Source organism: Anabrus simplex, chromosome 4 (genome assembly GCF_040414725.1).
Source record: "Anabrus simplex isolate iqAnaSimp1 chromosome 4, ASM4041472v1, whole genome shotgun sequence".
Lineage (NCBI taxonomy): Eukaryota > Metazoa > Arthropoda > Insecta > Orthoptera > Tettigoniidae > Anabrus > Anabrus simplex.
The window spans coordinates 84,906,301-84,931,047 of NC_090268.1; the positions used below are offsets into that span (position 1 = coordinate 84,906,301).

General features: G+C 42.0%; 1 protein-coding gene across 1 annotated transcript in view; it reads left to right on the plus strand.

The window, feature by feature from the left end:
- Positions 1-24,747, plus strand: part of BBS4 (Bardet-Biedl syndrome 4) — a 200,309-nt gene that overhangs the window by 139,338 nt on the left and 36,224 nt on the right. Inside the window, exons 8-9 of the mRNA XM_067146246.2 lie at positions 11,133-11,304; positions 22,640-22,836. Coding sequence (XP_067002347.2) covers positions 11,133-11,304; positions 22,640-22,836 — 369 coding nt within the window. The remainder of the gene's footprint in view (positions 1-11,132; positions 11,305-22,639; positions 22,837-24,747) is intronic.

Here is a 24,747-nt window from a genome sequence, read left to right on the forward strand (position 1 = left end):
CTGCTTGTGTCATTATAAGTAAATAATATGCCTTTACATTAGTTCTTTAGCCTTCAGTGGTACATCTTTATTTCATATTAATCTCCATACCTGGTGGTAAAAGGCTTTTCCCAGTTGTATCCTTCTACTAATTTCCATATCCAGTCTTCCATTTTCTACTATTTCCAGTTCCTTGTTTCCCATTTTGATAGTTCTTCTTTACTTCCTCTACTTATTACCATTCTCTTGCTTTTCTCCATATTGATGCTCAGTCCCCATTGTTTAATCCTTCTAGTAAGTACATTCAGCTGTTGTTGTACCTCCTCCTCATCTTCTCCCCAAATCACAACATCATCTGCAAACATCATTAAATTTATTCTTTCCCCTCTATAGTCTTCCCTAGCTACCTTTACAATGCCATCCTTCATTATTATGAACAAGACGTTGATCATACATGTTGTTTAAAGGGGCCTAACATCTGGGTCATTATCCCCTAATAGTATGAGATGAGACTAAGTGTAATGTCACTTAAATTTTCCAAGATTTATCCACTGATCAAAGTTCAAAAACATGATAATGAAAAATCAAGGAACTAATATGAATTTAAAATAATCAGCGGCTCTAATTAAAAATACTGAAAGTTAAAATAATTCCAAAATCCATTCACTGACGAATTCAAAAAGACGAATATGAACAGTAATTATGAACATAAAACAATCAGTGGACCTGACCTCAATACCACAAATTCCCGTAAAATAACTGAAAAAGGGGCAGTTATCAAAGGAAAATCCTAAATCGATGATGCTTGTTCGCTAAAGGGGTCCAAAATCCAGGTCACTGGCCCCTCATAATGGTACTAATCACTGGTAAGGTGATGTTCCTCTTGTAGCGGTACTAATCACAAGTAATGTACACTCATGGTGTTCCTCACCTAATGGTAATATGATTTGCACAGGTAACACAAACCTATGGTATTTCCCACATAATGGCACCACTTATAAGCAATGAAAACCCATGGTGTTCCTCACATAGGTGTACTAATCACAGTGGCCTGTACTATCCTGTGGTGTTCCTCACAGAGTGGGTACTAATCACAGGAACGTAGAACTACAGTGTTGCTCATATAGTGGTATTAATCACATGCAATGTAAACCCATGGTGTTCCACATATAATGGTACTGATGATGGTGATGCTTGTTATTTAAAGGGGCCTAACATGTAGGTCATCGGCCCCTAATGGTATAAAATGAGACGAAATGTAATGACAATTTAAGTCCAAAATCCTCCACTGGGGCCAGAATTCAAAACGTGAGTACAAAGAATGAATGGATGGATATGAATTTAAAACAATCAGTGGATCCGATTCGCAACGCCCCACATTCCCAGAAACTAGCATTAAACAATAGTATTACCGACTAAAGCACAGTACTGAATTAATGATGCTTGTAGTCTGAAGGGGTCAAAAATACAGGTCATCGGCCCCTCATAATGGTACTTATCACTAAGAAAGTAGAATCATGGTATTTGTCATCTTGCAGTACTAATCAAAAGTAGCGTAGACTCGCGGTATTCCACACATTATGGTACTACTCACAAGTAATGTAATGCGCACATCTAACACAGACCTATGGTGTTTCTCACATTGCAGCACCATTTACAGGCAATGCAAATCTATGGTGTTCCTCACATAGTGGGTACTAATCATAGGCAAGGCAGAACCATGGTGTAGCTCACCCATGATGTCGTTCATATAGTGGTACTAATCACAGGTATAAAACCTACCGTCATTCACACACTGTTGCTACTAATCACAAACATATTGCATACCTAACATAGTGGTACTACGCGCAAGTAAAGTTGACCCATGGTGTTCCTTGTGTGGTGGTACTAATCACAAGTAGTCTCATTATCCCTTGGTTGCCCCTTTTAGTCATCTCTTACAACAGGCAGGGGATACCGTGGGTGTATTTTTCGTCTGTGCCTGCCCCCCATAGGGAGGTCGGAGAGATTGAAGTGATCGGATACTTCGAAAAATGAAGTACCGGACAAAGAAAGACAAGAGCTGCGAATACTCTAATACCGTTGGGGTTAGAAATGAACAACTGTTGATCATGATCAGACAGGATAGATGAAAGTGAGGAGCCTGGCACAAGTAAGTGGAAGCAAAGCCAAGACTCAGCTAAGGACCCCATGGTCGCCAATCCATGCTCGCAAGTGTAGAGCCCCTTGGGCGCCTTGTAGTTGCCTCTTATGACGGGCAGCGGTTACCGTGGGTGTATTTTTCATCTGCGTCCCCCACCCACAGGGGGTCCTTTATCTTTAAACACTGTGGACATCAATTCAGTGTAGTCTAGATTGCAAGAATCCTTTCACTGTGTGACAAAGCAGTGCCTAAAGTGAAAATCGGTACCAAGATAATTCCCCATGGATCACAAAAGAAATAATCAAAATAATATGCAAGAGGAACACGCTGTACAGGAAATGGAAACAGGATACAAGCGATCTTGTGTGGGACAAATATAAATGTGTGAGGAATACAACCAAGAAACTCATCCATGAAGAATAAAAAAACTACATAAACAAGATACGTAACAACAGCAAAGACACGTGGAAATTCCTGAATAGCAAAAATGGCAACTCAGCACCAAGTGCATTCTAAGCTAACGGGACAAGAGGGTTTAGTGAGAAATTTAAAGGGAACTTTAATGAGTCATGGAAAAGTACAAATATGTACCCAAACACAACTCAGCCATCACCCCTCTCCCTCTCCTACCTTTACTTCATGGAGTTTGAGGTAATTAACAGCCTCCGAAAGACTAGACCACATGCTGCTTCCGGGCCAGACAACATACCTGCAATTATTTTAGTGTTGTGTGCAGAAGCATTAGCCTCGTCCTTCTGAGCCCTCTTCAAATTATCAACTAACAGTGGCTGTATATCCAGTAAATGGAAGTGTAGAAACGTAGTAATTTTCAAAAATGGAGGAAGAGATAACATAGATAATTATAGACTGGTGGCAATAACATCACTCATTTGTAAGAGTATAGAGCAATTATTACGAATCGCAAGGAACGTGTTTGATTCTTACGGGAGGGAGACCTGATCAGCTATACTCAGCATGGATTCCTATTGGGGAGTTCTTGATTGATTGATGATTTATGTTTGTTATTTACAAGGGGCCTAACATCGAGGTCATTGGCCCCCTAATGGTACGAAATGAGACGAAATGAAATTACAATTTAAAATTCCAAAATCTTCCACTGACCAGAATTCAAAGCATGAGGACGAAGAATGAATGGATGGAGATGAATTTAAAATGATCAGTGGATCCGTCCCACAGTGCCTCACATGCACAGAATCTGGCACAAAACAATCGTATCACCGACCAAGGGACTGCTTCTATAGGACGAGGCTGAATCGATTGTACGTATAATCGAAACGGGTCCAAAATCCAGGTCATCAGCCCCTCATAATGGTATTTATTGCTAGGAAAGTAGAACCATGCTATGCGTAATGTTGCGGTACTAATAAAAAGTAGCGGAGACTCACGGTATTCCACACATTATGGTACTACTGACAGGTTATGAAATTCACACATGTAATACAGAACTATGGTGTTCCGCACATAACGGCACCATTTACAGGAAACACAAACCTATGGTTTTCATCACGTAAGTGTACAAACCACCAGGACTCGCACTATCCCGTGGTGTTCCTTATATAGTGGGTACTAACCATAGGCAAGCCAGAACCCTGGTGTCGCTCATATAGTGCTACTAATCACAGGTACCGTAAAAGCCTGACCATGCGGTGCTCCTGCGTGCTACTAATCACAAACCTATTGCGTACCTAACATAGTGGTACTACGCGCAAGTAAATGCAACTCATGGTGTTCCCTGCGTGATGGTACTAATTACAAGTAGTTTCATGGTTCTAATTCGATCATCCCTTGGTGCCCCTTTTAGTTGCCTCTTATGACAGGCATGGGATACCATGGGTGAATTCTTCGTCTGCCTCCCCCACCCACAGGGAGTGTGTGTTTGGTCCATGAGAGGTATTTTATTTCCCTCAAGTCCGCCGGCAAGCCGATTAGGACCCCCCTATCCGCCACCTGGGACGTGCCACGTGGGAGTATAACCTCTCCCCCTGCTACGCCTACATAGCAGGTTCGTGGGGGGAGTTCTTGCACAACCTTCTTAATGAAAGTCGTTGATGACTGGCAGTGTTACTTCGATCAACCGGATGTGATTCAGGTGGACTGCCTGTCACTTGATTCGAGGAAAGCCTTTGACCAAGTGCTGCATGTAGGACTTCTGTTAAAGCTATAACAGCTCAGTATACGAGGCAGATTATTGAAGTGGGTGAGGTCCTTCCTGGAAGGTCGAGCACAGTATGTGGTATACGGAGGGGCCTGGTCACAACCTATCAAAGCGACATCAGGAGTAGTTCAAGGTTCTGTTTTTGGTCCCATGCTGTACATCGTATTTATGCTCGATCTTTCCGGATGTGTAACCACACACATGGCACAATATACAGGACACTATCGTGTGTAAAAGTATATGAGGATCTCTACAAGTATTCCGAAAAGATCACGGACACAATGCGAAAACGAAGACTGAAATTTTACGGATATCTTGTCAGAATGAATGACAACCGCTTGACTAAAAGGATATTTAAATATATAATTGGATTGAGGAGGACAACGAAATGGGTGGAGGAGGTTAGGAAGGATGCAGAAGAAATTAAAATAACACCAGAATTGATCCTCAACAGAAAGAAGTTCAGAACTCGAGTATATGACCATGAATTCCATGAAGAGCTGCAGAAGAACAGACCCAAATTTGTAATATCTGAGGAGCAGAGAAAATTAAGGAGTGAATGAATGAAGAAGTTCTGGGAAGAAAAAAGAAGAAGACTGGAGAGAAAGCATTAAGTTTCATGCGATCCACAGTTGGCCAAATTCGGAAGCAATAATAATAATAATAATAATAATAATAATAATAATAATAATAATAATAATAATTTATTGTACTGGCTGGTACACCTCCGCGCCACACATTTGAATTTTTCGCCGTAAAGTACTCCTCTACAGGGGAAACTCTGAACTTAAACAACTGTATCTACTTACAAGTTTTCTCAGAAGATGTCACTACTGGAAATTTTGTGATTACGAAGTTGTCAGTACTGTGTGGATTTCAACGTATTTTGTTTTCTATTGATCAAGAAGTGGGGACATTCTCTCATAGATGTCTCTACTGTAAAACTGGGATCATGCACCCTGGTGCGAAGTGAATGAACTTTCTTGAAGAAAGTTTGTATTCAGAAGTTTTTGTCTTTACTAAATTTTGTTCTTTCATTTGTGGGTTGGCAATATTAATCTTTCTTTCCGCCAGTTTTGAACTTAGCCAATCCCGAATTTCTTTAATTAATTTTTGACCAATCATGTCTTTCTTCGATTTTGATATGTAACTCTAAGCTACCCAACAAAGTTGAGTGGGTGTGTCTTAATTATTCATGAAAGGTCTCGAATCTTCCCTGAGTGTATAAAAACTGCTGATTTTCACGGCTCCTGGCCACTCGAACAACATCTAGCCTAGTGTATGGAAGTGTAGCAGGGGGCAGGTAGCGCCTCTTCCTTTGGGCAGCAGCTTTTCAAAAGGTAATGGCCGTTTAACATCTTTATTTTCTTGCTAGCTCAGCAGTTTAATCCTCGGGGAAGGTCCGAAACCTTTAATATATAACCTATCTCTTGAAACATGTAAATTCTTTCAGTCTTTGTAAAACTTCATATGTCTTTAACTGTGATTCGGGGATAGAGAGTGCTTTACAATCTTGAGCTCCCCTTCATTTTGATTTGAGGTGACTACGTTTTCATAACCAATTTTCTACTCTTCCTTAATGTGTTAAAATTTTTCTTATACGAGTCACCTCCCTAGTTTGGGAATAGCCCCTGTGTCATCGGCCTAGTGCCTCTTAGGTTTTAAAATGTGTATTGGGGAGTACTAATTCATGCCTCCATTCTTTTTTGCATTTAGGGCCATTTAAATTAACCTATTATTTTTCTATGAAGGCCCTGTAGGCTGGGTACAAGATACCCCTGTGTAATTCTTGTATGTTGTGTCTTGATGGCAATTTATTGTAAGGTATGGTATTGCCTTCAATAGGCTTGATAAAATTGAGAGCGGGTCAGCTCTTTCTGACTTGGTAAAAGTGCCTCTAGGAGCCCTGAGATATATATATATATATTTTTTTTTTTTTTTGAGCTAATGCTCCTTGTATGAAGGGGTTTTCTGCCCTTTGAAAAAAAGCGTGCCTTGGTAAAGTTGGGTTAGTAGTTCAAGGATTGTAAAATTGGGGCTCGAAGCCCAGACCATGTTAGGATCCCAAAAACTGTGCTCTCATGCTCTTATTTGTAAAATTATACCTTGTACCTGATTAGTGGATAGTTGTTGAGTTGTTATTTGTTGAAATTCTATGTGAAATTTGTTAAGTTTTTCTATTTTTGAAAATATAACCTTCATGTTTGTGGGTTACTGTAGTCACGTTCTAGTTCGTGAACCATTGGCAACAGCTGAGTGGCCTAGTAAGTGGTCCTGAGAGTCGGGATACCAGTTGCTATGGAATGGGAGTGGGCATCTCGGACAGAAGTATATGGATATGATTAGTGAGAAGTTTCGAACAGTAGACAGTAAGCAGGTTCAGGATATAGAAAGTGAATGGGTGGCATACAGGGATGCTGTAGTAGAAACAGCAAGGGAATGCCTAGGAACAACTGTGTGTAAAGATAGGAAAAGGTGAACATCTTGGTGGAATGATAAAGTGAGAGCAGCCTGTAAACGTAAAAACAAGGCTTATCAGAAATGGCTCCAAACAAGGGCCAAGGCAGACAGGGATTTGTACGTAGATGAAAGAAACATAGCGAAACAAATAGTTGTTGAATCCAAAAAGAAGTCATAGGAAGATTTTGGTAATAACCTGGAAAGACTAGGTCAAGCAGCAGGGAAACCTTTCTGGACAGTAATAAAGAATCTTAGGAAGGGAGGGGAAAAAGGAAATGAACAGTGTTTTGAGTAATTCAGGTGAACTCATAATAGATCCCAGGGAATTACTGGAGCTGTGGAGAGAATATTTTGAACATCTTCTCAATGTAAAAGGAAATCATCCTGGTGGTGTTCCAAACAGCCAAGCTCATGGGGAAGAGGAAAATGATGTTGGTGAAATTATGCTTGAGGAAGTGGAAAGGATGGTAAATAAACTCCATTGTCATAAGGCAGCAGGAATGGATGAAATTAGACCTGAAATTGTGAAGTATAGTGGAAAGGCAGGGATGAAATGGCTTCATAGAGTAGTAAAATTAGCGTGGAGTGTTGGTAAGGTACCTTCAGATTGGACAAAAGCAGTAATTGCACCTATCTATAAGCAAGGAAACAGGAAGGATTGCAACAACTATCGAGGTATCTCATTGATTAGTATACCAGGCAAAGTATTCACTGGCATCTTGGAAGGGAGGGTGCGGTCAGTTGTTGAGAGGAAGTTGGATGAAAACCAGTGTGGTTTCAGACCACAGAGAGGCTGTCAGGATCAGATTTTCAGTATGCTCCAGGTAATTGAAAAATGCTATGAGAGGAATAGGCAGCTGTGTTTATGTTTCGTAGATCTAGAGAAAGCATATGACAGGGTACCGAGGGAAAAGATGTTCACTATACTGGGGGACTATGGAATGAAAGGTAGATTATTAAAATCAATCAAAGGCATTTATGTTGACAATTGGGCTTTAGTGAGAATTGATGGTAGAATGAGCTCTTGGTTCAGGGTACTTACCAGGGTTAGACAAGGCTGTAATCTTTCACCTTTGCTGTTCGTAGTTTACATGGATCATCTGCTGAAAGGTATAAAATGGCAGGGAGGGATTCAGTTAGGTGGAAATGTAGTAAGCAGTTTGGCCTATGCTGACGACTTGGTCTTAATGGCAGACTGTGCCGAAAGCCTGCAGTCTAATATTTTGGAACTTGAAAATAGGTGCAATGAGTATGGTATGAAAATTAGCCTCTCGAAGACTAAATTGATGTCAGTAGGTAAGAAATTCAACAGAATTGAATGTCAGATTGGTGATACAAAGCTAGAACAGGTCGATAATTTCAAGTATTTAGATTGTGTGTTCTCCCAGGATGGTAATATAGTAAGTGAGATTGAATTAAGGTGTAGTAAAGCTAATGCAGTGAGCTCGCAGTTGCGATCAGCAGTATTCTGTAAGAAGGAAGTCAGCTCCCAGACGAAACTATCTTTACATCAGTCTGTTTACAGACCAACTTTGCTTTACGGGAGCGAACGCTGGGTAGACTCAGGATATCTTATTCATAAGTTAGAAGTAACAGACATGAAAGTAGCAAGAATGATTGCTGGTACAAACAGGTGGGAACAATGGCAGGAGGGTACTCAGAATTAGGAGATAAAGGCTAATTTAGGAATGAACTCAATGGATGAAGCTGTACGCATAAAGTGGCTTCGGTGGTGGGGTCATGTGAGGCGAATGGAGAAGGATAGGTTACCTAGGAGAATAATGGACTCTGCTATGGAGGGTAAGAGAAGTAGAGGAAGACCAAGACGACGATGGTTAGACTGTTTCTAACGATTTAAAGATAAGAGGTATAGAACTAAATGAGGCCACAACACTAGTTGCAAATCGAGGGTTGTGGCGACGTTTAGTAAATTATCAGAGGCTTGCAGACTGAATGCTGAAAGGCATAACAGTCTATAATGATAGTGTATGTATGTATTGTACCAGGAAGGCCGTGTATGTATGTATTGTACCAGGAAGGCCTAGGTCCTGGTCCATGTTAATTGAAAGAAATGTTATTTCCAGCATTAAAGATCCGACCGACGTACGAACATCCATGTAAAGAATGTTCCAGTATGTGCCAGACCCTACGAGTGCGCTAGGTGGAGTCAAGTGACGTCACCTGTCGCTTGAAGCTCACCTCCCCTAGAGATATTTCTCGAAAGAAATTTTCTTTTAACAGCTTTTTAACGCCTTAACCAATTTCAACGGGACAAGCGCTGAATTATAGCAAACATCATAAAAGTTAATCCCTGTAAATTTCAAATGAATTCATCAAACGGTTGTTGAGTTATAATAATTTAAAGTCTCAACGAAATTACGTAATCATGGTCACAAGGCCGAGAGAGCCGCCACCCCTCCCTGCGCTGGTATCTATATATGTCAAGGCCAGACAGCCCGCAAACTAGTACAAGGACAAGCAAACAGCTGTGTGAGTGAGATAGCGAAGAGACCGGCCCGCGTACAGTATGTTCGCGCAGTCACGGTAGAAGTACTTTCCGTCGTATCTCCGGAACGCGAAATTCTATCACCGATAGAATTATTAAAGGACGTCGCACTGCATTTAGTATACCGCGTTGCGATTACAATATAATCCTAAAGACATTTAAGACTGTAACGCGAGTGAACTTATTGGAGTACAAATATTAACTATTTCATTACGTGTGGACTTAGGTAACTTCAAGTAACATTGAACTTTTACTGAGCCTAATACTTAGAATTACCAGAACTCATATTCACGTCACACCAACATAAGACTCACAGTAGTAATTTGAGTGAAAAAGTGAGAACTTTTCTGTGTTAATATAACATTATAGTAACAGGATTAGCAGAAAATAATCCCTAGCAACTTCAGACTGTGTTCAAAGACTGTGCTTATCGACTTACTTTCTTTTTTTTTTTTATGTGAGCTGTGTGATTATGAACGTTTCAATAAGGACTGTAAATAGCATTTCGTACAGAAAGGACTGTGATTCTTCATACGCCATTTTCGTGTGCGAAAATCACCCGAACAAGCTACAACTCAACGTGATCCAGTTCCAGCCGTCATCACCTCATTGGGAACGTCAACATCGCCAATCCTGATTCTACATGGAACATTCCAGACGTCCATCTTTCGACATTTGGTAGCAACAGTTCTTGTCATAAGTGAGTAACAAACTGACTAAACCTTTTCATTTATTTTGAACAGTGAAACTTCAGTGTCGCGTGTGAACAATTTTCATAATTTCTCAAAAGTGATAAATTTAATTTCAGTAGAAAGACTGTAGGCTTTCAAGTGTGCTATATATCGAGATTGACGAACTGAGAACTGAAAACTTTGATAATTTCTCATTATAAAAGTGTGCTTAGGTTTAAAAAGACTTTAGGTGGAAATTCCCACATATGAAAGACTTTGAAACCAATGATATTTATGCCATTTTTTTTAAGGAGATTATTTTCGACATTTAATTTCTATGCAAAATTTGAGTCAATAATCATACCGCAGGGTGAAAAATTAATAAATCGTTTTAAGAAAAAAAATTATTTACCATCTATTATTCGCTCTGCGAGACTATCCTTCTCTGTATCGGCTCCAAAACCCAGTTCCACTCCCTGAAGTCCTACTCATGCCCTTTGCCCACAACTTTTCCTGGTACAGTATGTACAGTATGTATAGAAATTTTAATTCATCTTTCGGCCTTGTAGTTAGACCCATTCCAGCCCGCACCTTCTTTCACCTCTGCAGTCCACGGGTAACCACGTAACAATAATAATAAAAACATTGTCATTAGTTCCTCGCCAATGCACCTGTGTGTCGACTTTCACTAACTTTCGATCTGGGGATGCTGTCCTATGTCTTTTCTATGTCTATAAAAGTCATTAATATATACTTCCCATATTCCCAGCACTTTTCCCTATCTGTCTCAGAATGAAAGAGGGTTCTACTGTTGACCTTGCACTTCTGAATCCAAATTATTCCTCTTGTAACTGATTTTCCATCTTTCCACTAATTCTTCTTTCCAATATCCTTTCCATCCGTTATATTGCAAAATCAGCAGAGTGTTATTAGGATAATTCTGTGTGTAAACTCGTTTTAAGTAAAACACCACTGATTGCAATTATGATCGTAGTGAATTAGTTTTAGCACATCTTAATTAAGTTTCTCTCCCTAAAATGAAACCATAATATTTGAAATAATCTCTTTGCTTTTTACAACTGGTTAACTCAACCAGCAGCCACTGGAAGACGATGAGCATGGAAAATCAGAGTGGTAAGCGTGGTAAATCAGTATGACTCAGTGGTATTATTATGATGAATATTTATCATGTTTCAGGCCATCAGCTGTCTGAAGAGGGCTAACTATCTATGCCCATTTGACTGGAAGACACTGTATAACTTGGGTCTTGTTCATTTGTCAACTCAGCAGTATGCCTCAGCTTTCCATTTTTTGTCTGCTTCCATCAACCTGAAGCCCAATTCAGCATGTACTTTTATGTTACTTGCACGTAAGTGAAATTATTAAGATTTGCTTATTGTTTTAAGGGGCTTGACATCGAAGGTCATAGGCCCTATTTAGATCTTGTATAGTGTGTCTGAATAATGAATGCATAATGTATGTTGGTCTCATTTAATATTGAATTTGGTGAAAATAAAATTGATTGGTTGTTTAGGATTTTGTGATTTTTTCTGAAGCTTTGTTCCACACCTTTGATGATATTCCACTTTGAGCCTGCATTATTAAAGTAATATTTTCTGAGCTTTAGCAGGAAATTATAATTATGAGGAACTCTGAAGATGAATTTAAAAATTTGACAAATGAGGAACTACAGGACTATGCGAGTGGTTAGAAGAGTTAGAGAGAGAACAGGGGAAAGAGGGAACTGAAGATGGTGTGATGATGATGCTTGTTGTTTAAAGGGGCCTAACATCTAGGTCATCGGCCCATAATGGTACGAAATGAAATGTCAACAAAAAGTTCAAAATCATCCACTGACCATATTAAAAAATGTCACGAAGAATGAATGGATGGACATGAACCCAAAAAGAACCAAAAAAAACAGTGGATCCAACTAAAAAAAAATATCACAAATAACAGTGTTACTGACCAAGGGACCACTTATAAAGCACAATCCTGATTTGATGATGCGTGATGTCTAAAGGGGTCCAAAATCCAGGTCTAAGGCCCCTCAGAATGGTACTTATCGCTAGCAAAATAGAACCATGGTATTTGTCATGTTGGGGTACTAATCAAAAGTAGCGAAGACTCACGGTGGTCCACACATGATGGTACTACTCACAAGTATTGTACATCGTACAGGTAACGCAGACCTATGGTATTTCTCATACAATGGCGCCACTCATAGCCAACACAAACTGATGAGGTTCCTCACCTAGGTGTACTAGTCACGGGTGCCAGTATTCCCATGGTGTTCCTCACATAGTGGGTACTAAACACGGGCAACGCAGACCCACGGTGTCGCTCATATAGTGGTTCAACTCACAGGCAATGCCCAGACCCGCGGTGTTGCTCACATGGGTGCAACTCACGGGTACTGGATACCCACAGTGACCCTCTCTCTGCTGCTACTAAGCACAAACCTATTGTGTACCTAACATAGTGGTAACTTACTACTAGCAAGTAAAGGCGACCCCGCGTGATGGTACTAATCAAAAGTAGTGTCAGTGTTCTCATACAATCATCCCTTGGTCGCCCCTTTCGTCGCCTCTCACGACAGGTAGGGCATACCGTGGGTGCATTATTCGTCTGCGTCCCCCACCCACAGGGGGTAAACAGAGAGAAAAGAAGAAAGAAGGGATCCGTCACTTCCAAAGATGAAGTAACGGACGAAGAAAGGCAAGGGCCATGAAGGGCGTGAAAATGAAAGACTCCCTAGGCCTCGAATGCTTTAACACCTTCGGGGTCGGAAAAGAACAATAACGTACCCAGGGCGGTCGGACAGGATAGACGAAAGTGAGGAGCCTGGCACAAGTAAGTGGAAGCAATGCAATGACTCAGCTAAGGGCCCCATGGACACCAATCCACACTCCCAAGTTGAGAGCCCCTTGGGCCCCTTTTAGTCGCCTGTTACGACACGCAGGGCTTACCGTGGGTGTATTCTTCATCTGCGCCCCCCACCCACAGGGGTAGTGTTTGGTCCGCGAGAGGTATTTTATTTCCCTCAAGTCCGCCGGCAAGCCGGTTAGGACCCCCCTATCCGCCACCTGGGACACGCCACGTGGGAGTATCACCTCTCACCCTGCTACGCCAGTGTAGTAGGTTCGTGGCAATGGCATTACTAAGGATGAAAATCACATATCAGAATATTAATGAAAGTGTTAGTCGCTTAGCAACCTGCTAAGTACAGAATGTATTGCGGTTTAGGGTAAGCCTTCATCTGCAATTATTGGAGTGATCATTTAATGATTTGATTTTATGATTAATCAAAGTTGGTTATCTTAGACACCTATGAATGTCTCATGATTCACTAGCAGGTAATTCCGGAGAGAATAAAACAAAAATGAAACAAATCGGCCCGGTGGAATGGACAGACAGATTTGCCAAAGTTGTTCACAGTAAACTCTTTTAATATGATGACTAGGTAAACAACTGATAGGACATCTGGCCTAAATTGATTGATTGATTGATTGATTGATTGATTGATTGATTGATTGATTGATTGATTCATTCATTCATTCATTCATTCATTCATTCATTCATTCATTCATTCTTCACAAATTGGACAATTGCAGGTACTGATGCAGGAGAAGATTTCCAGTGTGGACATGATGAAGGACAATTGCTGTAAAATCATATGTAAGCTGTAGTGGATATTAAATTCAGCTTTGGATTTATACCCACCATCAAGCAAAGGGAACTAAGGTATTAGAAAATGTGTTCCAAATTGGTCCCAGCATCTCAGTGATGAACAGAAAGCCATACAGTTGTGGATGTGCCTGGAATATCTCACCACAGACAGACAATTCTTGGAGTAAACTGTGACTGGCGATGAAACCAGTGCCACCATTTGGGACCAGTCACAAAGAGGATGAATCAGGAAGGGAGACTCCATTTATCTTCTGTAGTTCCAAATTCTATGAGTTTTGACTTGACAGTTAACTGGAAGTCAGACAGTGGTACCGAATTGTTACAAGTACAAACAACTGATTTCCAACACAAAACATGAACGGAAATGTATATACTTGAATAAACTGAAAGTCCAGAATCAAATATTCTTTATAGAAAAATGTATAACTCACATTAGGTGAACAATAACACATAACATATTTAGGTTAAGGCTATAAGATAGAAAAGATCAATGCTCGAACAGATAAAAAAGGGGGAAAATCAAATGAAATCTCTACCCACCATCTAGAAGAGCTCACGTTGCTGATAGATTCAATTTCTCCTAAGGAAGAAAAGAAAAAAAAAACCTACAAGGGGAACACACTACTCATTTCTGAGTCACTATCGGTATTGGTATTGTCATCATCTGTTGAGGTTTCATTTTCCTGGCTATTTCATCCATGACGTAAACTGGGTACTGGGGCTTTTTGTTTCACAAGGTGCATGAGTTCCCCCTTTTTTATGTTATCGCAAACCGAAGTATTGTACTCCTTTAACCACTCCATTAACTCATTATTTCTAGCCGCCAGTGTTGGTGCTTTGTCAAGAATGATCGAGTGAACTGTTGATGATGATGCTTGTTGTTTAAAGGGGCCTAACAGCGAAGGTCATCGGCCCCTAATGGAACGAGATGGACGACAGGATACATGACATTTAAAATTTTAAAACGTATCCACTGACTAGAGTTTAAAAAATGAGAATGGAAAATGAGCATGAGATTAAAACAATCAGTGGATCTGATTCGCAATGCCTTATTTTGTAATAAAATAAGAGAAAATACAGGAGACAAAGGAATAAGGCATTGCTTGCTAGGACAGATATATATATGTACGTAACATTAAACATTAAAAGAACACATTAAAATGCGCAAAACAAACTAAAATGAAGTCAATGGGATAAAAGCGCTATTGACACAAAAAAACACTAGGACAAAGGACATCATCACACACGATGAAACAGACCACTATCATTCATAAAGCGGATGACGATGTCTGCTGACTGCTCGGCATCTCGCAAGATAAGGGAGATTGTACTCGGAAGGTTAAGACTACGGCGCAGATCGACCAGGTCCACACACTCCGTAAGGATGTGTACCACGGTAAGCTGTTCGCCGCAGGTACACATCGGAGGCGGTTCCCCTTTCCAAAGATGCGAGTGAGTCAGGATAGCATAGCCGATCCGAAGACGACATAATACCACGGCTTCCCTCCGCGAAGCCCGAAGGGAAGTCCTCCAAACCTTCGTTGTTCCTTTTATCGCTCTCAGCTTATTGGGAAGTGGAATGGCCTGCCACTCCATCTCCCAATAGGACATAACCAGATGTCTCAGTTGAGAGCGAATATCACTGGCTGAAACCTTGAAAGGCAACGGGGGCAGTGTAACTGCCTCCTTGGCAGCCTTATCTGCTAATTCATTTCCCTCTATGCCCATGTGGCTTGGAAGCCACAGAAACGTGATTCTGGTGCCGGCATCCGAACACCCGGCCAGCAGGTCCTGGATCCGCTGCACCAGAGGGTTGAAATAATAACATCAAGTTATTTATTAGACCACCTAATCAATACAAAATCGTCTTGGATGATTTACATAAATTTGTTACCTAATAAATTTGTTACCTAATAAATTTATGTAAATCATCCAAGACGATTTTGTATTGATTAGGTGGTCTAATAAATAACTTAATGTTATTATTTCAATCTAATATCATCAATACGGACCAAAAATGATATTTATTACATGTAATAATAATAGCACCAGAGGGTGCCGAGGGAAACAAGTATCAATAGACTGGAGCGAACTTAAGGAGTCAGTACACACGAGAAAGTGTCGGCGCTCATTGTACAGTGCGTACCGCAGAGCTTCGCGGATAGCATAGAGCTCTGCTGTGTACACACTACAGGTTTCCGGGAGAACAAAAAGAAACCTCTCATTGTCGACAACAAATGCACAGCTTTGTGTCTGTCCTCGAACCATCCCTGTAGATGACGACTGAACCTGGATAGCGGCCAACAATGGACAGGAAGAGCCTCCGAAAATCGAAGGGTCCGTGTTTTCTTTCGGGCCAGTGTGGAGATCCAGGTTTATTTCAGGTCGGCGTACTACCCACGGAGGTACCCCACTTGGTTGTCTGACAAGGCAAGGAACCGAAGGTACGTCGAACAATCGGTAACTGCTATCCAAGCGTATTCCAACCGGCCGCGTTGCTCGAACAAGCAGCGTACAGCAAACGGTTGCCATTGTTGAACACGCAAGGATAGCTTGGAATAAGTGGCATCTGTTGCCAATTTGCAGCATACGAAAGAAGCATATGCTGGCGCCTCAGATATAAAGGCGGCACACCAGACTCAGCGAGCGGGCTGGCAATGGGGCTTGTACGGAAAGCTCCCGTCGCCAACCTAACCCCGCTGTGGTGGATGCTGTTCAGCGTCCCAAGCACGCTTAGCCTTCCTGAGCCATATGCTGCACTGCTGTAGTCTAACCTGGATAAAATGTGTGCCCGGTAAAATCGGAGGAGCACCACGCGGTCAGCTCCCCAATTAGTGCTGCTAAGAAACTTCAAGAGGTTAAGCCTCTTGGTGCATTGAACTTTGAGCTCCCGCACGTTTGGCTCCCACGATAATTTACTGTCAAAAAGGAGCCCAAGGAATCGGTAAGTGTCAACAACTGGAAGAACGACATTTCCTAAATAAATCTCAGGATGTGGGTGAAGAGTACGGTGACGACAAAAGTGGACAACGGAGGTCTTTGCGGCAAAAAACCGAAAGCCATGTTGTAAGGTCCACTTCTCCACCCTCCTAATTGCTTGCTGTAATTGTCGCTCAGCGACTGCCATACAGCACGACCCATAGTGCAGAGCAAAATCGTACACATATAGCGACGATATTACTGCTGGACCAGCAGCAGCGACAATACTGTTTATGGCAATCGCGAACAGAGTGACACTAAGGACCGATCCCTGTGGGACTCCATTTTCTTGAATGTGATATTGCAAATATGTCCTCCCTACTCGGACACGGAATAGACGGAGGGACAAAAAATTCGCAATAAATACCGGCAAGTTACCTCGGAATCTCCATTGATGCAGGACTGAAAGGATACCATATCGCCATGTGGTGTCGTAGGCCGTCTCTAAGTCAAAGAAAACAGCTACCAAGTGCTGTTTACGGAGAAACGCATCCTGGATAGAGCTCTCCAGGTGGACCAAGTGGTCAGTGGTGGATCGAGCGGCTCGAAAACCACACTGGTATTCGGACAAGAGTCCTTGTTTCTCCAGACACCACATGAGTCAGCGATTTACCATCCTCTCAAATAGTTTACACAGGCAGTTGGTAAGACAAATCGGCCTGTAACTTCCTGCATACTTAGGATCTTTGTCAGGCTTGAGGACAGGAATGACTATGCCCTCTCGCCACTGAGACGGAAAATCACCCTCCATCCAGATACGGTTAAACACACGAAGGAGATATAGTAGACTATCATCACTAAGGTGTTTCAACATCTGGTTATGGATGTTGTCCGGTCCAGGAGACGTGTCCTTGCAAAGCGCTAGGGCGCTGCGGGGTTCCCACTCTGTAAAGGGCACGTTGTAGTCCTCTGAAGCTGGAGAGGCAAAACTAAGGTGATGACGTTCTGCCTCCCGCTTCAGAGGGAGGAAATCAGGATGGTAATTCCCGGAACCAGATACATCCGCGAAATGATTAGCTAGATGGTCAGCATTCAGGAGGGGTTTAGTGACAATATTGCCTGCAATGGAAATTCCTGGTACAGAAGATGATCCTCGGATACCCGAAATACGTCGAAGCTTAGTCCACACTTGAGATGATGGAGTATGTGACGTCATAGATGACATATCTCTCCCATGATACCTTCTTACTTTGACGAATAAGAACTCGTGCCTTAGCGCGGAGTTTCTTGAATGTTACCAAGTTGGCCGCGATAGGCTCTCTACGGTAACGTTTGTGAGTGCGACGGCGTTCTATGATAGGTGCTACTATTTCTTCATTCCACCACGGAACGAGCTTTCGGCGAGGAGTCCCCGACCCGAGTAGAACGGAATGGACTCCTCAGCAGCAGCAGCAAGAATAACTCGGGTGATGAAAGTTATTTCCTCGCCGACGGTCCGCCTGATATCATCGTTAAAGGCAGCTAACGATGAGTACTTTGGCCAATCAGCATGTTTCAAAATCCATCGAGCGGGAGCCTCGACGGATTTTTGGTTCATCAAAGTAAGAATGATGGGAAAATGGTCACTATCACAGAGATCATCGTGTGTATGCCATCGAAACAGTGGAACCAACGTTCGGCTGCATAGACTTACGTCTATGCGAGAATATGTGCCGTAACGCACACAAAGTGAGTTGGTTCCCCCGTGTTCAAAATACATAAATCCAGCTCTGTTACTAATGTTTCCAGCTCTCTCCCCCTGTGGCAAGCCGTCTCAGAACCCCATATTGGGTGATGGACGTTAAAATCGCCCAATAAGAGGTAGGGAGGTGGAAGCTGATCTATAAGATCAGTGACATCAGTTATGTTAAGAGCGTGACCTGGTTGAAAATAAACATTTCACACTGTTGTTATGACAGGCAGCGGAATGCGAACAGCTACAGCCTCGAGGGGAGTTCTTAATGGAACCTCTTCGCTGTAGGTATCAGAACATACAAAAATGCCAACACCACCGGTCGCCCGCTGAGCATAGTACCATTCTGTCGAGTATAGTCTGAAATTTCTCAAGACCGTATGATGACCAGGTGTGAAGTTGGTCTCCTGAATACAGACTATACTCGCTGCGTACTCACTAATGAGTAGACGTAACTCAGCAAGATGCCTGTCAGAACCGTTACAATTCCACTGTAACAGTGCCATAGTGTGGACTATAAAAGGAGTGTTAGGTTATGAGCGACAAAATGATCGTAAGCCTAAACACTATCTAGTTCTACATCCGTTGATGTAGAGGACAGCGTGACATCCATCCCGTCATCAAAAGATGGCAGGGGTGCCGCCCAGAACTTCGACGTTTTTCGGGCGCGAGGGGTCCCCTACGAGGAGAGCACGGAGGTTTGGGAGCAGGAGTGCCTCCTGGCGCAGACTCATACCCCCCAGATGGGGGGCATGACTTCTCCAAGTCCAAGAGCGCTCAGCACGGGCGCCCTTCTTCCCCTTCTTCTTTTCTAGTTTAGACGGGCTGGGAGATTGTTTCCAAACCCTGGTCGACGATGCCGCCTCCGCCGGCTGGGGCATGAATTTCGTCGACCTCCGACCCCCAAGGGGGGGGGAGACTTAGTCTTCCCCCCTTGCTGTGCCGGCTGGGAACTGCCAGCCTGCACAGATTTCTGGTTGGTCGAAGGTGGGGTGGTCCCCCCCCCTCAAGCTTTGACTATTTGCGACGTTGCTGGGAGCAGCAACAGTCGCCTTGGGCGCAGCGGTGTGGACAGGTGTCGAGGTTGAAAATGACGAACCTGGAAGACTCTGAGCTATCAAGCTATATGATATAGATGTTGATTCCCATAGGGAATCTGAAATATTTGTCCTGAATGAGTAAATTTATAATACGAATATAAATGGTCCGTTATTGGACGTTATAAATTTTCCAGCTAACTTGTTCTTGGTTGCCAGCGTTTCGCCCTCGTGTGCTAGGGTGGGCTCATCAGTTGGTACCTAGCACACCTACCAATACGCAGTGGCCTCCATGGTATGCACTAGCCAGCGTATTGGTAGGTGTGCTAGGTACCAACTGATGAGCCCACCCTGGCACACGAGGGCGAAACGCTGGCAACCAAGAATGAGTTAGCTGGAAAATTTATAATGTCCAATAACGGACCATTTATATTGGTACTATCAAGCTATAGTTGAGTGTACGGGCAGGTGTATTTGCAGAATTAAACTTAAGGTGCGCTTTCTGGTAGGAAAGACCATCCAGGGTCTTGATCTCCTCGATCTTCTTCTCACTCAGGTTTGTCAGACAATTCCGATCCCGAGGAGAATGAGAACCGGAGCAGTTAGTGCACTTGTATGGAGTTGTGCACTCCTCCGCGCTGTGAGCTACTCGTCCATATGTACCACATACAGCCTGATTCGAACAGCGAGATACCATATGTCCGAATCGCTGGCATTGATAGCATCGCATAGGAGGCGGGATATACGGCCTTACATCGCAACAATAAGTTGTTATCTTGACTTTCTCTGGTAACACTGACAACTTGAAAGAGACAATGAAGGTACCTGGGACGCGCCACTTGGGAGTATCACCTCTCCCCCTGCTACGCCTTCGTAGGTTCGTGGATCGAGTGAACTGACAAAGACGCGGAAAGAAATGAGCACAATACAATACACAGTTGATAGTATGTGGTTACAGAAAACAACAGACTGACAACACTGGTAACCGGAACTAGAGCGATCGGCTACCTATGAGTGGTCGTTTATTAATCCACTCAGCCTCTGCCAAAGGCAATGCTCAAATTTATTTATTTATTTATTTATTTATTTATTTATTTATTTATTTATTTATTTATTTATTTATTTATTTATTTATTTATTTATTTATTTATTTATTTATTATTTATTCATTATGCCTTTGTAGGTGGCGAAGTTCAAACTCAGAAGAACTGAACTATTGATAATGATGATGCTTGTTGTTTAAAGGGGCCTAACATCGAGGTCATCGGCTCCTAATGGTACGAAATGAAATAACAAAGTTCAAATTCATCCAGTGACCAAAATAAAAGTAAAAAATGTCATGAAGAATGAATGGATGGACATGAACCCAACAAAAAAAAAACAAAAAAACAGTGGATCAGACTTAAAAAAAAGATCGTAAATAATAGTATTACTGACCAAGGGACCACTTATAAAGCACAATGATGCTTGATGTCTAAAGGGTTGCAAAATCCATTTCTAAGGCCCCACAGAATGGTACATGTCACGAGTAAAGTAGAACCATGGTATTTGTCATGTTGGGGTACTGATCAAAAGTAGCGAAGACTTACGGTGTTCCACACAAGATTGTGCTACTCACAAGTATTGTACATCGTACAGGTAACACAGACCTATGGTGTTTCTCACACAATGGCGCCACTCATAGCCAACGCAAACCGATGAGGTTCCTCACCTAGGTGTACTAATCACGGGTGCCGGTATTCCCGTGTTGTTCCTCACATAGTGGGTACTAATCATAGGCAACGCAGACCCACGGTGTCGCTCATATAGCGGTACAACTCACAGGCTACTTCCAGACCCGCGGTGTTGCTCACATGGGTACGATGCACGGGTACTGAAAACCCCCAGGCCAGCCTCTTTACTGCTACTAATCACAAACGTATTTCGTACCTAATTTAGTGGTACTACTCGCAAGTACAGGCAACCCATGGTGTTCCCCGCTTGATGGTACAAATCAAAAGTAGTTTCATCGTGCTAATTCCATCATCCCTTTGTCGCCCCTTTTAGTCGTCTCTCACGACAGGCAGGGGATACCGTGGGTGTATTATTCGTCTGCGTCCCCCACCCACAGGGGTAAAGAGATAGAAAAGAGAAGAAAGAAGGGATTCATCACTTCGAAGAATGAAGTTACGGATGAAGAAAGGCAAGGGCCACGAAGGGCGTGAAAATGAAAAACTCCCTAGGCCTCGACTGCTCTAATACCGTTGGGGTCGGAAAAGAACAATTGTTGTCCAAGGGAGGTCGGATAGGATAGACGAATGTGAGGAGCCTGAAACAAGTAAGTTGAAGCAATGCCAGGACTCAGGTAAGGGCCCCATGGTCGCCAATCCACACTCCTAAGTTGAGAGTCCCTTTGGGCCCCTTTTAGTCGCCTCTTACGACAGGCAGGGGAAACCACGGGTGTATTCTAAATGTGCATCCGCCAGCCGCAGGGGGTAGAGTGTTTGGTCGGTGAGAGGTATTTTATTTCCCTCAAGTCCACCGGCAAGCCGGTTAGGACCCCCCTATCCGCCACATGGGAGTATCACCTCTCCGCCTGCTACGCCAGCGTATTAGGTTCGTGGAACTGAACTATTGTCCAAAAGAGGCAGGGTCAGATTGTGCTATTCTTTGATGGTAATGGACGTCTGCTATTGGAGTGGTACTAGTTGATGTCACAGTCCAAGCTCAACTTTATTGTAACACTTTACAGAAAAACCCAAAGGGCAATCAAAAATTTATGGCCAGGAAAATTGTCTAGCAGTGTGCTTATACTCCATAAAAATGATAGCGCTTGCCTACAAGCTGCCAGTACTACAGTGGTGCTCTGCAGCTCTTTTGCTGCAGTTTTAATGGATCACACACCTTACAGTCCAGACTTGAGACAGTCCATTGGAAAAGGTCCTATGGGTAAACGTTTTGCAACCAATTGAGCAGTTTGTAATTCTGTAGAAGAGTGGTTCAGCCAGTAATGTGCATCCTTCTTTAAAGAGGGTATAGAGAAACTTGTAGACTGTTAGGAAAGGTGACTGAATTGTGAAAGTGATTATATGCAGGCTTTCTTAAACTGTCATCACTATGTTTTCTGATATGATATTTACAGTGTAAGTTTCTAGGCACCAATCTATATTTCAACAACCTTGATATATTACCGCGTTGAAAGTTCTCCAACAAATAATTTATTTACTATTAAAAGACATCATTCCTTGATTATTATTAATCTAAATTAGTGAATTGATGTTTAAGATTACGAAGACTTCTGCAAATAGTAGCCAGTACTAAAATCATGCATTATATTTATGTTTTAGTTGCTTTGAAGTACTTGGAAGACCCAGAGAACACATGTGAAGCATTTGAACAGGCAGCTAAACTTGATCCAAATGATGCTTCAGTCCCTCTGAATTATGCTATCTACTTACATTCTCAAGGACAGTCTGCTAAAGCACTTACACAACTAAAACGATTTCAGCAACTGGCAGAGCTGCATAAGGGGTTTAGTCAAGAGGTAAGAGAAGGAAATCAGGATATCTGCATCTTGAAATCTTGAAACTACTATATACCATTCTAGTGTGACATTCTTGATTTAAAATACCGAGTATAGAAGTTTGGTCTTGTTGTATGTCCGTCGCGCCCTTCTCGATCCGCCAGCCAGCTACACGCGTGCCAGTGTGTTATTCTTCGAGCCTCGACGCGCAGCCCTCAGTGCGCGTGCCTGGAACGTTGTGTGTGCTATAAAAAGGAGCTCCTAGCCTGTCCAGGCCCACTGACCCCGGTGTCCAGCTCCAGAATACACCCTACGTCGAGCACGGAGGCTACTCCTCTTGAAAATGTGCTTCGGCCAGGTGGACTGAATTTCTGGCAGTAAGAGGTCTCACCTCGGGTCACCGCTCCTCTTGCTTGTTCCACTGTCCATGTCCAGTCTTACCATTATATGCCACTATCATTCCCTAGCTAATGCAAGCTCCCATTATCAACTTAGTTTCGCTAAGTAGGAACTCTTCAGTCATTGAACTTACGTTAATGAACTCAGACACTTCAACAAGGAAGGATTCTCTGAGATATTTACGTCAGTGCTTCTGATAGTTTTCGACTATCAAGAACTTTTCATGTCACAAGGACTATCTTTCTGAGATAGTAGTGAATGTGAATACTCCAACGTGTATATAGTGTACAAAAGACAGACTCCTTCTCCAAATTCATAGTTCATTTTGCTTCGAGATAACTTTCAGTTTTGTTAGTGTAAATATTGTAATTTTACATGTGAAGCAAATAAAGAAGTTGTGTTTTTGTAAACCCAACCTTGTTTACAACAGGTCTCGCTTCTTAGCTGAATAGGGTCCAACTTACTGACCTTTTGTTCAGAGGGCTCTGGGTTTGATTCCCGGCTGGGCTACGGATTTCACCTCTGTATGGTTTATTTGTCCGACTCAGGGAGTGGGTGTTTGTGATCGTCTTAATGCAGTTCTCTTCATCTACATACAACACACCACACTACTAACCACCACAGAAACACACAATAGTGATTACATCCTTCTATATAGGGTTGGTGTTAGGAAGAGCATTTGGCCATGACATTGGGCCAAAGCTATGCCAAGTGCTGATGTATTCATTCGAAAAAAAAACCAGGGAAAAGAATAAAGCTGAGGGTAGAAGTTTGAATAACATTACAAGAAATTGTTAATCATCCCTGCATCAATGATATACTTGGATTATCTGCAGACCGTGGTGTTCAATTTAAGTTCATTCTTTTTTAACATGTGAAAATTTAAGTGTCATATATATATATATATATATATATATAAGTACTGTATATACTGTATGTAAAAAAAATTGTGTTGATATGAACAATGTTACCAAGCATAAAAGTACACTTTACCATTTTGTTGATCACAATGTTATTATAATTTCTTGACAGTAAGTGTGATTAAATTGGATATAAACATGTACAATACAGTCAACATTAAATTTTATCATCATTAATGCCTACATTGAAAATGTAACCAATGAGAGTTCTGGCTTGAAGGTTTATAACAATTAATTTAGGTTGCATGAATTTGTATATAGAGATGTAGGAACGTAAAGGAGCACATAATAGGAAAAATGCAATGACAGGTCTGTGTGAGAAGAATTAGCAATGGCATGAGGAGACAAGGGCAAGATCTTCCAAAACTTGTTCTTGATTTAGTACAGATTACTTTAGATTTGTCTTAATATTCATTTTACTGTGCGTGGTCTCAAGTTTCTCCTTGAAAAATAAGTTTTACTGGTGCTCATTGAATTTTTTGGCTTTTTTTTTTTTTACTGCAAACTTTTCCATGCTTATATGTAGTTTCTTTAATAAATATCATCTGGATAGACTGGAGAGTGCAATTCAGAAGGCCTTTCTTCAGAAGGAGCACGTATTCACCATGTTTCT